This window comes from Rousettus aegyptiacus, unplaced genomic scaffold (assembly GCF_014176215.1).
Source record: "Rousettus aegyptiacus isolate mRouAeg1 unplaced genomic scaffold, mRouAeg1.p scaffold_m13_p_18, whole genome shotgun sequence".
NCBI lineage: Eukaryota > Metazoa > Chordata > Mammalia > Chiroptera > Pteropodidae > Rousettus > Rousettus aegyptiacus.
Window position 1 is genome coordinate 14,321,511 of NW_023416293.1, and position 12,654 is coordinate 14,334,164.

Below are 12,654 nucleotides of genomic sequence, written 5' to 3' on the forward strand. Positions count from 1 at the left end.
GACAGTGGCAGGAATGGGGCACAGTGACCTAGAGAGGGCTGTGGCCACATCCCCACCGGGGCACAGTCCGAGCACGGTGTGACGGGGGAGGCCTCGGGCCAAGGGGTCTCTGGGTTGGGGTGTCGGGTGCCGAGACCCTGAGCTGCCTGGTTCAAGTGTCCCCGAGGACGGACCTGGGCAATCGGATGCTCACGAAAGGACCCACGCCCACCTGCTTCCCAAGAGACCCGCCTGAGCGGCCCCCCTGCAGGCCACTGGGCCCTCCTCCGGCCCAGTCCCGGGCCCCGCACACCGCATGCTCCCAGAGAGGCAGGGCCCTGGAGACCTTTCTCCCTGGGGTCAGAGAGGACGTGGAGGGCCAGGCAGGACCTCGGCCAGAAGGGACAGGGCAGGCCACTCTGAGGCTAGGGACCCAGCAGAGGCCAGAAGGGTGGGCGAGGACCAGACTCTCACTATGTGCCAATCCCACACAGTTCCTGAAGAAACGTGTTACCCACTGTGCACAGCCCCGAAAGGGGTCGCCTGAGGTCGTACGCCTCAGGTCACTCGGGGTGTGGGGAGCCCAGTATATACGCTCTTGCCACCCCCAAGTCTCCCCCTGCCGCCTTGCGAGGCCCCAGTACCTCCAGGAACTGGGCGCTGACTTTGAACTCAGGCCCGGCCACGCCCTGCTCCTGGGCCCGCCGCTTGCGCTCAGCAATGCCCCCGAAGAGGTGGGCAATGGCCCTCGGGATGATGCCCTGCTCCTCCGGGGCCATCGCTACGTCGAAGCCGGTGCCCATGGTGTACGTCTTCCCGGCCCCCGTCTGCGGGGCAAAGCGGGGGAGGGGTGAGCCGGCGCCCCCAATCCCTCGCCAGGACCTCCGGGCCTGGGCCCCCCGCCGGCCACCTGTGGCTGTCTCTCTGGGTGACAGCCGGGACCGCGGCCACGCTCGGACACTCCCGAGGTGGGGGAGCTCGCGTTGCCGGGGCGCGGGGCCGGCGCGGGGGCGCTCACCTGCCCGTAGGCCAGCACCGTGGCGTTGTAGCCCTCGAAGCAGCCCTCGATGAGCTTGCTCACGCAGGTCGCGTACACCTGCTCCTGCCAGGTGTCTAGGTCGAAGACGAAGTCGTAGGTGAAGGCCTTGTCCTTCCCCAGGAGCACCTGCGGCTCCCCCGGCGTGACCGAGGTACAGATGTGACAGCCCTCAATCTTCTCCTTGGACAGCTGTGGCCGGATTCTGCTCGGGACAGGAGAGCCCTGGTCAGCCCAGCCGGAGGTGCTGAGTGGCCTCTGTCTTCGCGGCTGCCCAGCGGCCACGCCTCCAGGTCCCCTCCAGCCCGCACAAGCTGGAGGACAAGAAAGGGGGCTGAGGAGCCCCCCACCCCAGAGGACAAAGGCAGCTTTTGTGATAATACAATACTAATACTAACGTCATCACCACCCCGCCCGAGCAGCGGCCGCTCCCACTTATCGACCACTCTGTCGGCTCCGTCTTAAAAGCGTTCCACACGCGAGCACTCATGTGTCCTTTACACTAAACCTGGGAGGCACGCGGGATTTGCCGGCCTTTACAGGCCAGGAAACTGAGGCCGAGAGAATTTCGATGACTCGCCCGAGGTTGCGAAACAGAATGTGATAGAGCCAAGCCCCTGTCAGTCTGATGCCAAGGTACAAGCTCCTGATTTCGAGGGGAGCCCTAGGCAAAGCGGGGAGCAGGGCGGGGACAGGAGGGACAGGCCTGGCCACTGCCCAGGGCCCCTGCCGAGGCCCGCGGGCTACTCGCGTCCTCCCGCTCGGAAGCCCCCGTCTGGTGCCAGAGCCTGGCGGAACATTCTTGGGGACCAGCAGAGCTGGGAGCCGAGGGGCCGGCCCTGCCCAGCCCTGCCTGGCCGGTCAAGGCGACATTTGCTGAGAAGGGACGCCGGGCCGGCCACAGGAGGGGCCCGCACCCCCTGGAAAGGGGGAGTGCGCGGCATCGGGGCTGAGAGGGTGCCAGGCGTGGACAGGGCCGGCTACACGCAGCTGCCCCTTCCTCCCTCCTCCAAGCAGCCGCTGCCAAGGAGAGGTCGCCATGGCAACCAGATGGGAGTCGCTGAGCCTGTGTGGGGGGACCGGCGGAGAGCACCTCCCCAGCTCCTGAAGCGAAGGGGGGCCAGGCTAATGCCCCTGCCTCACACAGCTGACGCCGGGGTGCTCACAACGAGCCCCTTGTCAGGCTCCGCACCCTAAGCCGACATTGACCCGCGGGGGGCGGGGGAGGAGGGCCAGGCCGGCACCCCCCCACCGGGCCCAGGGCCCAGCCACAGAGCCCGGCCCTCCGCGACTCCGCGACTCCGCGACGCTGTCCTGTCCCTGTCCTGGGCTGCCCCAGCCCCCGAGGCCACTCAGAGCTGCAGGCCAGGTGAGGTGCCCACCTGGTGTTTCCTGTGCTGCAGAGACGGGGGAGGGGCTAGGCTCAGGGCGGGGGTCGCAGTGGGGGGGGCAGTTAGCCAGGCGGGTTCCCCTGGAAGACAGCCTGGGTTTTCTTCAGAAGCGTTTCTCCTCAGGTGTGAACAGGTCATCACAGGTAAGGGCCCTTCCCTCACTGCTGCCCCGTCAGTGACCCTACCCTGCCTCTCCTCCGAGGGGCGTGGGAAAGGCCGCAGCGTGGGAACGAAGGGCTCCAGGGAGAACGTAGCCCTCAGGCCTGGCTCTGCCGCGGGCCCGTGGGACTCAGGACCAAACGCTTTGTCCACGCTGCCCAGGCGCTCCCAGGGGAACGGGGGTCTGGGCTGGGCAGCCCCTGGCGAGCCCGCGGCTCCGCTGGCCAGCCCCAGCCCGAAGCCGCGCTCCCTGTCACGTGGGCTGCTTGCGATGGGATTTCTGGATCCCGTTCAAACACCATTTAATTACCCCAGGCAGACAGCAGTGCTGGTGGTCGGAGGAAATCAAATCAGGGTCCCTGGAGACAGTGGGAGTCGAGGGACGGCAGCCCTGCCCGCCAGCGAGGAGGGCAGCTTCCCCTCACCAACCCCGCGCGGAGCCCGTCTGCCAGGAACAGGAGAGCGGGCGTGACAGCGTCCGGGCAGCACACTGAGGAGGGGACCCCAGGGCCCAGGAGTTGAGGGTCCCTCAGGCATTCGCCCTGGGAGCCTGTTGGCCCGGTGCGTCTTGAGTCATCTGTGGTCAGAGAGAACCGGCCAGCCCTTTCCAAGCACCAGGGTGCCGTGCAGGGTGCAGACGGGTGAGCGGTCACCTAGAGACCAGGTACTTGGTAAGGGCGGCCGAGGACACGGCCCGGGGGCGTCGCTGGTTCCCAAAGCAGCTGAGCTGGACCAGGATCCCAGGAATGGGGCCAGAACAAGCAACAGGCACAGGGAGCAGACGGGGGCTTCTCGGTGCTCTCCGTGGGCGAGTGCCCGGCCGGACCCCGGCCACAGACAGCCTCGTCGGTGAGGCCGTGAGCAAGGCGCTTCGAGGCCCGTTCTCCAGAGAGGAACATCGAGGCCGGACGTGCGCAAGTCACACACCCCGTGGGCAGCGTGGATGCCGCCAACGCTGCTCTGGCTGCCGGCTCCCTCCGCTCCAGCCGCCTCCCACCAGGAAACTCTCAGACCCCAACCCGATGGACAGACGGCCCCCCACGCAGCGCCTGAGAGCCAGGTGGGCACTCCGTGCATGCGCCGGGCTGGGCACCGGGCTGGCCCTGCCGTCAGGGCAGCCATCGTGCGCCCTTGTCCTGGCTTGTCCTTGGCGTACTGCCCAGTGGCGAGGTCGAACCCACGGCTGGGAGACGGAGGCCGGGGACATGGACGGGCCGCCACCCCGCCCGCCCCGCCCTCTGTGCTCGGGAGCCACCGGTTCCTCCTGTGCCACCTGCGTGGCCTCTTCTGCTCAACCTTCTAAGAACTCCATCCGCCTCCCCCAGTAGCCCCCTGTCCAGGCCCCGCCTGGGCGAGCTCACTTCTGCCCAGCCCCCAGCCAGACCCACCAGCACCAGATCCCGGGAAGAAGGAAGCTTTTGGCGACAGCAGGTGGCCAGGATGGGAAGCATGCACGGCTCCGTTTCTCCCTGGGTCCCGGAGCTGGGTGGGTAGGTCGGGGATGGGCATCAGTTTCCAGGGGCCAACGAGGAAACCACAGACCCCAGGTGCTGTGGGCCAGATCCCGCCTCAAGGGCGAGGTCTAAGGGAGCGCGAAGAAATCCGTGATCAAGATGAATTATCGTGTAACGCAGTGTTTGGAAAACCAATTGGCAAACTGTGGCCCCCACGCCAGCCGCCTGGCTGCGTTTGCCAACGCAGCTCCGTGGACCGAACACCCCGCATCATTTCCGTCCGGGGCCCTCCTGAATCTCACCCGAGGGAGGGCACTTTGCCCTGGGCCCCGCCCCTCCAGGGTCCCAGTCCCTCCTTGGGGTCCTGCAGAGGGGCAGGCGGGTCTCCCAGAACAGAGTCTCATCTATTCGCCACTTGGCAGCAGCCCGGCGAGCCGCGAGAGGGGGCCAGCGCTTCTCAGAGGCCGGGTCTGGCACCCGCCCGCCACCGGGCTGCCTGTGTTCCTGGCTCAGCGGGAGCTGGGGACGGGTGTTATTCTCATATCCAACCCCCTACCCGAGAAACGAGCACATGGCAGAGACAGGACCGGCACAGCTCTGCGTCAGCCCCCAGCTCGGCGCCTGCAGGAAGAGCTGAGCTCAGCATTTCCTCGCTCCCTGGGGAGCCAGGAGGACAGAGCGGAAGGAGAGGACAGAGGAGGGGGAGGGCCAGCCCAGGATGCCGCGCGACTGCCAAGGAGACAGACTCCCTCTGCAAAGGGCACTGTGCCCGGAGCCCCACACCAGACCCGCCTCCTTGGGCCTCAGGGGTCGGCCCACCAAGACAGCCAACCACCTCGCCCCCTCCCAGTGACCTCGGCCTCCTGGGGTGCTGGTGCAGGTTCTCAGGTGAAACTAGTCCCACCTGAGCAGCTGGCGAGGGCGGCTCCTTTGGTTCCTAGCCGACCTGCACCCCAGATCTTCACCCCGAGCTCCCAAGGGTGCAGCCCCAGCAACGGGCGGTGATAGTAACGTCAAGAACCAGGAACTGTTCCAGGACCCTAGAGAATCCTTCCAATGACGGCGTGTGGTCTGCATCTCCTGGCCCCTTTTCTCTGCGGGTACCTGGAGCCCATACACCTCTGCTCCCTCGCTCCCCCAGGCAGCAGCCCCCACCACGCCAGGGGAGCAGGACCGCCTCTTTGCCAGACGCCGTGCCCAGGACGCTTTGCACGCATTAGGTCTTCACGCACATCGTTTAGGTGTAAGGTGGGTGGTTTTCCCCCTGATTTGGAAATGACGGCCCGGACAGAAATTAAATAGCTCAGTTCAAGGTCACACAGTTAAGAAGTAACGGGGTCTTCCAGGAAGACCTTCCTCACCAGCCTGCCCAGGAAGCTCGCGAGAACCGGAGAGCACACAGCATCCCCTTGTGAGGAGTGTGCAGCTGGGGACATCCGGACTGGGCGACAGCCTCGCACCAGCCCTGCCCCAAAGGCTGCGAGAAGAAGAATCCGAGGCCTGGACTGAAATCACCCCTCAGATGGCCCAAACACCCAACGTACCCCGCCCTTCGAACAAAGCCCCAGGGGTGAAAGCCTGTCTGCCCTTGTCTGCCAGGGGACCCTGGGACCGAGAGGCGGAGGGCCTCACCCTGTCTCCAGGTGAGCCGCCTGTGTGAAGGCTGCCGGCCCGCCTGGCTCCAGGCACAGACGGCGGGGCAGGCCGGAGCTGAGCCATCGGGGCCCCGCTGTGGAGGGGTGTGTGCGTGCGTGCACGTGTGTGCATGCGTGTGTCTATGTGTGCGCGTGTGTCTGTGCGTGTATGCGTGTGTGTGTGTCTGTGTACGTGTGCGCATGCACGTGGCAGGGGGCACGTTGAGTCCTTGAGACATGCCGGGGTGACCCGCCAGGGACCAGGTCTCCCTCCTCAGTGACAGATCCTGATCAAAGGGGAAGTGGGCCCCTGGGCCACTGAGAGGGGTTCAGATAAGCCAGTAGGGGGAACTTCCTGCCCGCATGCTGCCACGCCCGGGGGCGGGGCTGGTGGTCTGCAGCCTCCTTCCTCAAAATCAGAGTGGCCGAGGTCGCCCCTGCCCCGCTGCGTGGTGTGCACGCTCATGCCCCCCCGATGAGGACGAGGCCTAGTTTAGGAGAGCCTGCGTGCAGAGCCCGTGCAAACACGCGCCCCCCGTCACGCGTCAGGACGACCCCGTGGAATGCATCTCCCCGCGTTGCTCAGGCGCCAAGCCCAAAGCCACAGATGCGTGATGGCGGAGGTGACGTGCAGAGCGTCTGAGCGGCCCGCACGGGGCCAGCTGGGCGGGAGGGAGAGAGCGACGCCTGGAGGGACCCCCGCCGCCCAGCCAGCTGCTGCCCCAGCGCCAGGAGCCTCGACAGCTGGGAGAGGGAGGGGCCCGAGGCCTGCAGCCTGCGGGGCAGGAGCCAGGGAAGGCGGCTCCGTCTGCGGGAGGACGCGACACCCCTCTTCACTGAGCACCCTCCCGTGGCGGCCTGCCAGCCTCGGGGAGGGCGGCCGGAAGCAGGATCCCTGCTCCCAGGGGCGTCTGGCTCGCAGACACGCGGCAGCTCTCAGCTGACTCAGCTCGGGGACGGAGTCTTCCCACAGAGGCCCGTCCGCTCCGAATCAGGGCGGCGAGGCCCCGTTTGGGGTGCTGGCCCTTTCAGCTGCAGGAGCACAGTGTGGTGGGAGCCGCGGGCCCCATGGCAGAGCCAGGTGGTCCTGCTGCCCCTCAGACCCTCGCTCAGCCCAGCCCTGCTGCACCCCCGAACAAGGAGGCTCTGTGCTGTGGGGCCAAAGGGCGCGGGTGAACGAGGCCCTGGCAGGCCCGGTGGGAGGAGCCCATCGACCCCCTCTGGCTGACCTCCGCCATGAACGCCGACCCGAGAGCACAGGACAGGGGCGCAGACTCCCCGAGACAGCCCCAGGATGCCTTGGGCTGTCAACTCGGGGCGCCTGGGGCTCGGACTCTGGCCCCGCTCTCTCCTAAGGAGGCGGCTTGGCCTTTCTCTTTCAGTTCATCCCAGAGTCCGGGCCACTGCCTCTGAGCAGTGCCCAGGGCAGGCGGTCAGCGGGGCTGGGGGTGGGGGGGCAGGGCCGGCTTGTCCCTGGCCCTCCAGGGCCTCAGGACCCCAGCCGTGCCCAGGGGCGCCCCCAGAAAGCCTCAAAGCAGGCACGGGGAGGAAGCCGGCAAGCAGGGTGGGGTGACGAGCCAGAAGCTGGGAGCAGGGTCACGAGAAGGAGCTGAGAGGAGGGGCCAGTCCCGGTCCTGAGCTGGACAGCCCCAGCCGGACGGCCACATGGGCCAGGCCGCGAGCCCCCAGCGGATTCCTCTGCGCTGGGAGAAAGGCCGGCGGCTCCAGGCAGCTCGGCCCTGCTCGGCTTCACTCCCGTCTGTCCCGGCCCCACCTCGGGCATCTGGCAGGGGTTTCCTGTGACCTCCCCGGAGACAGCAGCCTGAGCTGGGAGTGCCCGGGGCCCAGAGCTGTGGAGGCATCCGCATCGGGGATGGCGATGGGGACTGGGCCCTGGGGACCGCGCCTGCTGAGGAATGCAGAGCGACAGACGCCAGGCCTGAGCACGGCTGGCTGCGGACGGTGCGCCTCCCCCCGCCACGCCGGCCCCGCTCTCTGTCCCTGGTCCGCAGCCCCCGCACCCGGCTCTGCTCCGTGCAGCTCCGCTCTGCCTCAGGTGACCCGGGCAGCCTGCGGGAAGCGCCGGTGGCCTCCGGCATGGCGCTGACGGGCCCTCACCCAGGCACAGAGGGAGGGCACTTGGGCAGGGCCATGGGCGCGGGACGGGCTGCAGGATCTCAGGAGAAGGGGCTGGAGACTGTGCTGGGAAGGAACGGCGCCCCACACGGGAGGGGAACGGGGGACTAAGGCGGCGGCATGCCCGGCGGTCCCATAGAGGAAAGCCTGGCCACCCCAGCCGGCCCCACGTCCACACGGCCGCGCCCGCCTTCTATGCACCTCCCACCTTCAGGGCCAGGCCCGAGGGCCGGAGCCCAGCAGCTAGGAGCCAAGTAGCAGCTCACTTGGGAGGCAGCTCGGAGCTGCACGAGGGTCACCGCGTGGAGGTGACAGCGGCCTGGGGTCAAATTCGGCCCCTCCACGTGCAACGGGAACAACTCCAGTCGCCTCTGGGCCTCCGGCGGGGCGCACCGGGGCGATGCGGGCACGGCCCGCACGGGGCGAGGGCTCGGTGAGCGGCAGCGCTCGGCCACCTCCTTCCACCGCGGCGCACGGCCGGCGATCGAGCCGGCGATCGTCACATTGGGGGCGAATGCGGCGCTCCACTCGCTGGTTGCGACAGCGCAAACCAGAGACGCCCCGTAAGCACACGGCCACTAAGGGTTTCTTTTTGAGACATTTAATGCATACCAACTGCTCAGGGGTTGGCCCTTTGAGAATCGAAGGCCTTCTAGCTCGTCCGAACCCCTGCTATCCACTCATGAACAAACCAGCTGTCCCCGCTCTGCAGCGGGAAACACTGAGGTCCAGACAGACAACAGAGCAGGGTCCCCATGACCGGCCTCCGCCCCGCCCTCTGCCCCCAGGACTGGGGAGTGAGGGAGCCGGCAAGGGTCACCCCGCCACTTCCCTGGGCCCTGCCCCACCGCCCCCAGAGGTTTTAAGAGCTGAGATCCAACCACCAGGCTCGCGGGGTGGGGGAGGGGACACGTTTCCGGGGCCTGTGGTTACTACACTCCACTTCCTTGTGATGCCATCAGCCCCGTTTCTGCAGCAGGAGGCCGCCCCCGAGTTCCCAGGTCTCCACGCGGAGCACAGGAGGTCCCGACGGGCCTCGGCCTGGAAACTGGACAGCCTGGGACACAGGTGGCATGGCCTGGGGCTGACCGGCCTGGGACCTGGTCAGAGCCCAGGCTGGGACCCCGAAGGCGGCCACACCTCCCGCCCCACAACGCTGGTGCCTGTCCTTTCCAGGCTCTCTGTCCCAAGACACTAATTCCCTTGATTCGAAATCCAGACGGACATTGACCAAGACCTCAGTACAGCTGGAGAACCCAAGTGGGAGAGGGCGGGGTGCGATCCGACGGGGTCCCTTGGGTCGCCTAGCCCCTTTCCGGCACGTTCCACCCTGCAGTGTCCGCTGGAGGGATGCGGGGCTGGCCGAGGTGCCACCCCACCCCCAGCAGACCGACGAGGGGAGCTTAAGGAAACCAGGCAGAGATAAGGGGGTCGGGCCACGCCAAGCCTGCCCTCGTGGTGTGTGGAAGAGGGGCTCAGAGCCGGGGGCTCGAAAGGGTCTTAAATAAACACACCACGGGACTGGCTTCCTTCCCCAAGTTGAACTTTGCCAGCTTGCATTTCCTAACAGCTGCCCCCTCCCCTCTCCCCGCCACCCTCACCAGCCAGGCCTGTGTTCCTGCAGCCTGGGGCAGGTCAGGCTCAGCCTCACCTCTCTCCAGCATCCGCCCCCACCCCCACCTCCCCCAGATCAGGTAGAAGCCAGCTCCAGGCTCCAGGTCCTTATTCCGCAAGGGGATTAATGGATAAAGGGTGGCAGGCAGACCGGCTGGCTGGCCTAGGACTCTCTTGGTGCCAGGCATTCAGGGGCAGATGGATCCCACTCCAGGGAGGCCTGGGTGGGGCTTTTGGGGTCGGCTCACACCTAGACCTTCCCCTCTTCTCCCACAGTCCCGGGACCTGGAGGTCCCCCCTCTGGCCCCCCCAGCCCTGGCCTTCCCTCTCTGGGTGATCTGTAGACAGCCAGCTTTGATCCTGTCCCAAGGAGATTACGGGCCAGGAGCCCTGGGCTGGCACTTGTCACCTTGTCTAACAGCTCAGAACCAAGTCTGTGTCATTGTCTCATTCCTGGCCTCCCTGTCCCAACCGCCGGACCCAGGGCTGGCCACCGGTTATTCTCACGGGGACTCAGAATGCACTGGTTCCGTACGAGAAAGGACTTTCAGACAGTGAGCAGGAGGCAGCTGCACCGTGATGGGCTAGGCCCGTGGCGCCCCCATCCTGGGCTCTTCCCCCTCTGGGCGGTCTTCCATCCAGCCCTTTACTGGGGTGCGGATGGAGGCTAGGCCGGGGCCCGAAAGCATGGGGCGCTCTCCCCTACAGCCCCTCAGTGGCACCGGCTGCTCCTGTCCCGAGGCCAGGCCTGGCCTCAGCTCTCTGATCACAAACTGGGCTCCGTCCAGGCCTTGTCTGCTGTCCGCAGCCCGCTGCCCATGGAGGCCTGGCGTGGGCATGTGCCAGGCTGGGCACATGCTGGGGGGAGGGGGCCTCCCTCGCCCTCCAGGAGCCTGAGCGCCCGGCTCTGCCGCCGCTCACACCTCCCACCCCTCCATCCAGATCAGCAGCTGGGGTCCAAGGATGGGGGCACCCAGATCTCCCTGGACAATCCGAGTGGGAAGCAGAGAACAGGGTGCAGCAGCAGGCCCAACCCCCTTTCTGTGGACAGCACCCCAGGGCCTTCTGGGAGCGGTCACTCCTCTACGCAAAGTGCCAACCGCATGGGGCTGTCCCACCCCCGGTCATGCCCCTGTCTAGCCCAGGGACCCTGGCAGAGGGGAAGGGGCTTTGTTTGGCTCTTGCAAGATGGTGTCTTAAGGAAAAACCCTCTTGTGAGGGCACCCTGAGCCCTTCCCTCCCCTCCCCGCCTGGGATCTGGTGGGCGGTGGGTGGCGAGTGGGGACCGGGCTTGGGGACTGGGGCTTCGGTTTCCTTTTCCGTGCACCAGACCCCCCAGCCTGCTGCAGATGCCATGTTTACACCTCTCCCGCGCACCCCCACCCATCGGCTCCCTCCCGACCTCCGCTGGCTGGCCTGCGGCTGCAAGGTCGACCCAGCAGCAGCCGCCCCACCCGCCAGCCCGCCAGGCACCTGTGGGCTCCCCTTTGTCTCTCTCCACGGGGCCAGCGAGGCTGTGCTCAGCAGATGCCTGAGTGCGGCCTGGTGCAGGGGTGGGGGGCCTCCCCATCTCCCTCGCTCCACCCCAGAGCCCTGAGCAGCCAGGCCGCAGAGGGCAGGCCAGGTGGACGGAGGGCTCTGCCCTGGCGCAGGGAGGGGGAAGGTTTTCCATAGCCATGTGACCCGGTCTGGAGCGACATCCCTGGGTTCCCGGAATCTGGGTCACCTACCACCTATCTCAGAGACCCACCCTAGACCTGGACCCCAGACGCCCACGCAGTCGCACAGCGCCCTCCCGCCACGAACCCCGCACAGAGACAGACCCAAAACAAAAACGGGGTGGGGGGAGGTGGCGTGGTCTCCACCCAACAAAGGACTCCGGCGGCTCAACTTTGCAGGGTTTCCTGCGCCGCACCTCTGCGCCCCTCCCAGCGGAAGCCGCCCGCCGCGTCCTCGCCCGCCGCGGGGCCAGGCTAGCACCTCACAGCCCTGACGAGTCCGCGCCGCCCTCCCCGCTCCATCTCATCCGGGCGCCTGAGCATGGGGCCCGCGGCACACTCTCCTGGCCTCAGACACGAACCCCAGGGACACCTCCCGCTCTGTCCCCAGGCCCATCTCCTCTTGGGACGAGACCAGCTCTCTGCCTCCCCACGAGGAGAGGCACCGTCCCAGCCCTGCACTGATCTTTGTCTGCGGTCGGCGCGGGCAGGAGTGTTGCCGGCCCGCGGACCCGAGCGCAGGGCCGGCCGGCTCCCGCGGACGAAGGGGGTACTCCCCCCAGCATCCCGCCATGAGACAGCAGCCCCGTGGGGAGCGAAGAGGAAACACACAGACGCTCGGCCCGGGGCAGGGCTGGGTGTGAAATACCGGATTTCCTTGTTTGTTCGATTTTCTGATTATTAAGGGCTCCCAAGAGGGGCCCGAAATTACCACCCAAACAAAGCCATCTTCCAGCAGCCCGCGAGGCCCACGCGGCCCCTCCTCGGGGAGCGAACGCTCGGGACCCAGAGGCCCCGCGCCCATACGACACAAAGCCCGAGATCCCCGCGCGCGCGCCGGCCCTACCTGACGGCCACCTTGACGCAACAGTCCCCCTGGCCGGCCATGGCCGTCTGGCGCCAGGGTCTGGGCGTGGATCAGGGGCGGGGGTCTGGGGGCCAGTGCCCCAGGCGGCGGCGGCGGCGGCGGCCGGAGGCGCGGGCGCTGCAGGCGGAGGGGGCCGCGGCGGCTAGAGGTGACATGCTCGCGGGAGCAGGCGGAGGGTCACCCGCGGCCGGGGGCAGCCCCCCGGGGCTGGTCCCGCGCGCCCCCTCGTGCCATCGGGCGGCAGCAAGAGCCGGCTGACAGCGTGCGGACCGCACGGTACCCGCGCGCACACCTCCCTCTGGCGCGCACCGCCCACCTCGCTGCCACCCGCGCGCACCGCCGCGCGGACAAAGGGGGCGGGGGCTGGCCGCGGCCAGGCCACGCCCCGAGCCCCGCCCCCGGCGCGGCCGCCAATCGAAGGCCGGAGTCGGCAGCGGGGCGGGGCTGCGGCCGTTAAAAGGACGTCTTGGCGCGCGTGCGCCCGCGTGCTGGGGGCCGGCGGGAGTGGCAGATCCCGGAGGAGGACGGTCGCCCGCCCAGCAGCCAGCCGCGCCGCAGCCTCGAGGGGACCCCCCCCAGGTCATACATGAGGGAACTGGGACGCAGAGAGGGGAACTGCCCAAGGTCAGGGCGAGTTAGTGGCTAAGCGTGGGTAAGAACCTAGG

General features: G+C 67.7%; 1 protein-coding gene across 5 annotated transcripts in view; it reads right to left on the reverse strand.

Annotated features, from left to right (window-relative positions):
• The window catches only part of KIF21B (kinesin family member 21B), a 38,223-nt gene extending 25,910 nt beyond the window's left edge, over window positions 1–12,313 (reverse strand). For all 5 annotated transcript variants that reach the window (XM_016150579.2, XM_016150581.2, XM_016150578.2 and 2 more), the window contains exons 1-3: window positions 11,969–12,313; window positions 998–1,220; window positions 624–806 (exon numbers count right to left, since the gene is read on the reverse strand). In XM_016150579.2, the coding sequence (XP_016006065.2) occupies window positions 624–806; window positions 998–1,220; window positions 11,969–12,009 (447 nt within the window). In that variant the 5' untranslated portion in view covers window positions 12,010–12,313. The remainder of the gene's footprint in view (window positions 1–623; window positions 807–997; window positions 1,221–11,968) is intronic.
• Window positions 12,314–12,654: the final 341 nt, after the last annotated feature.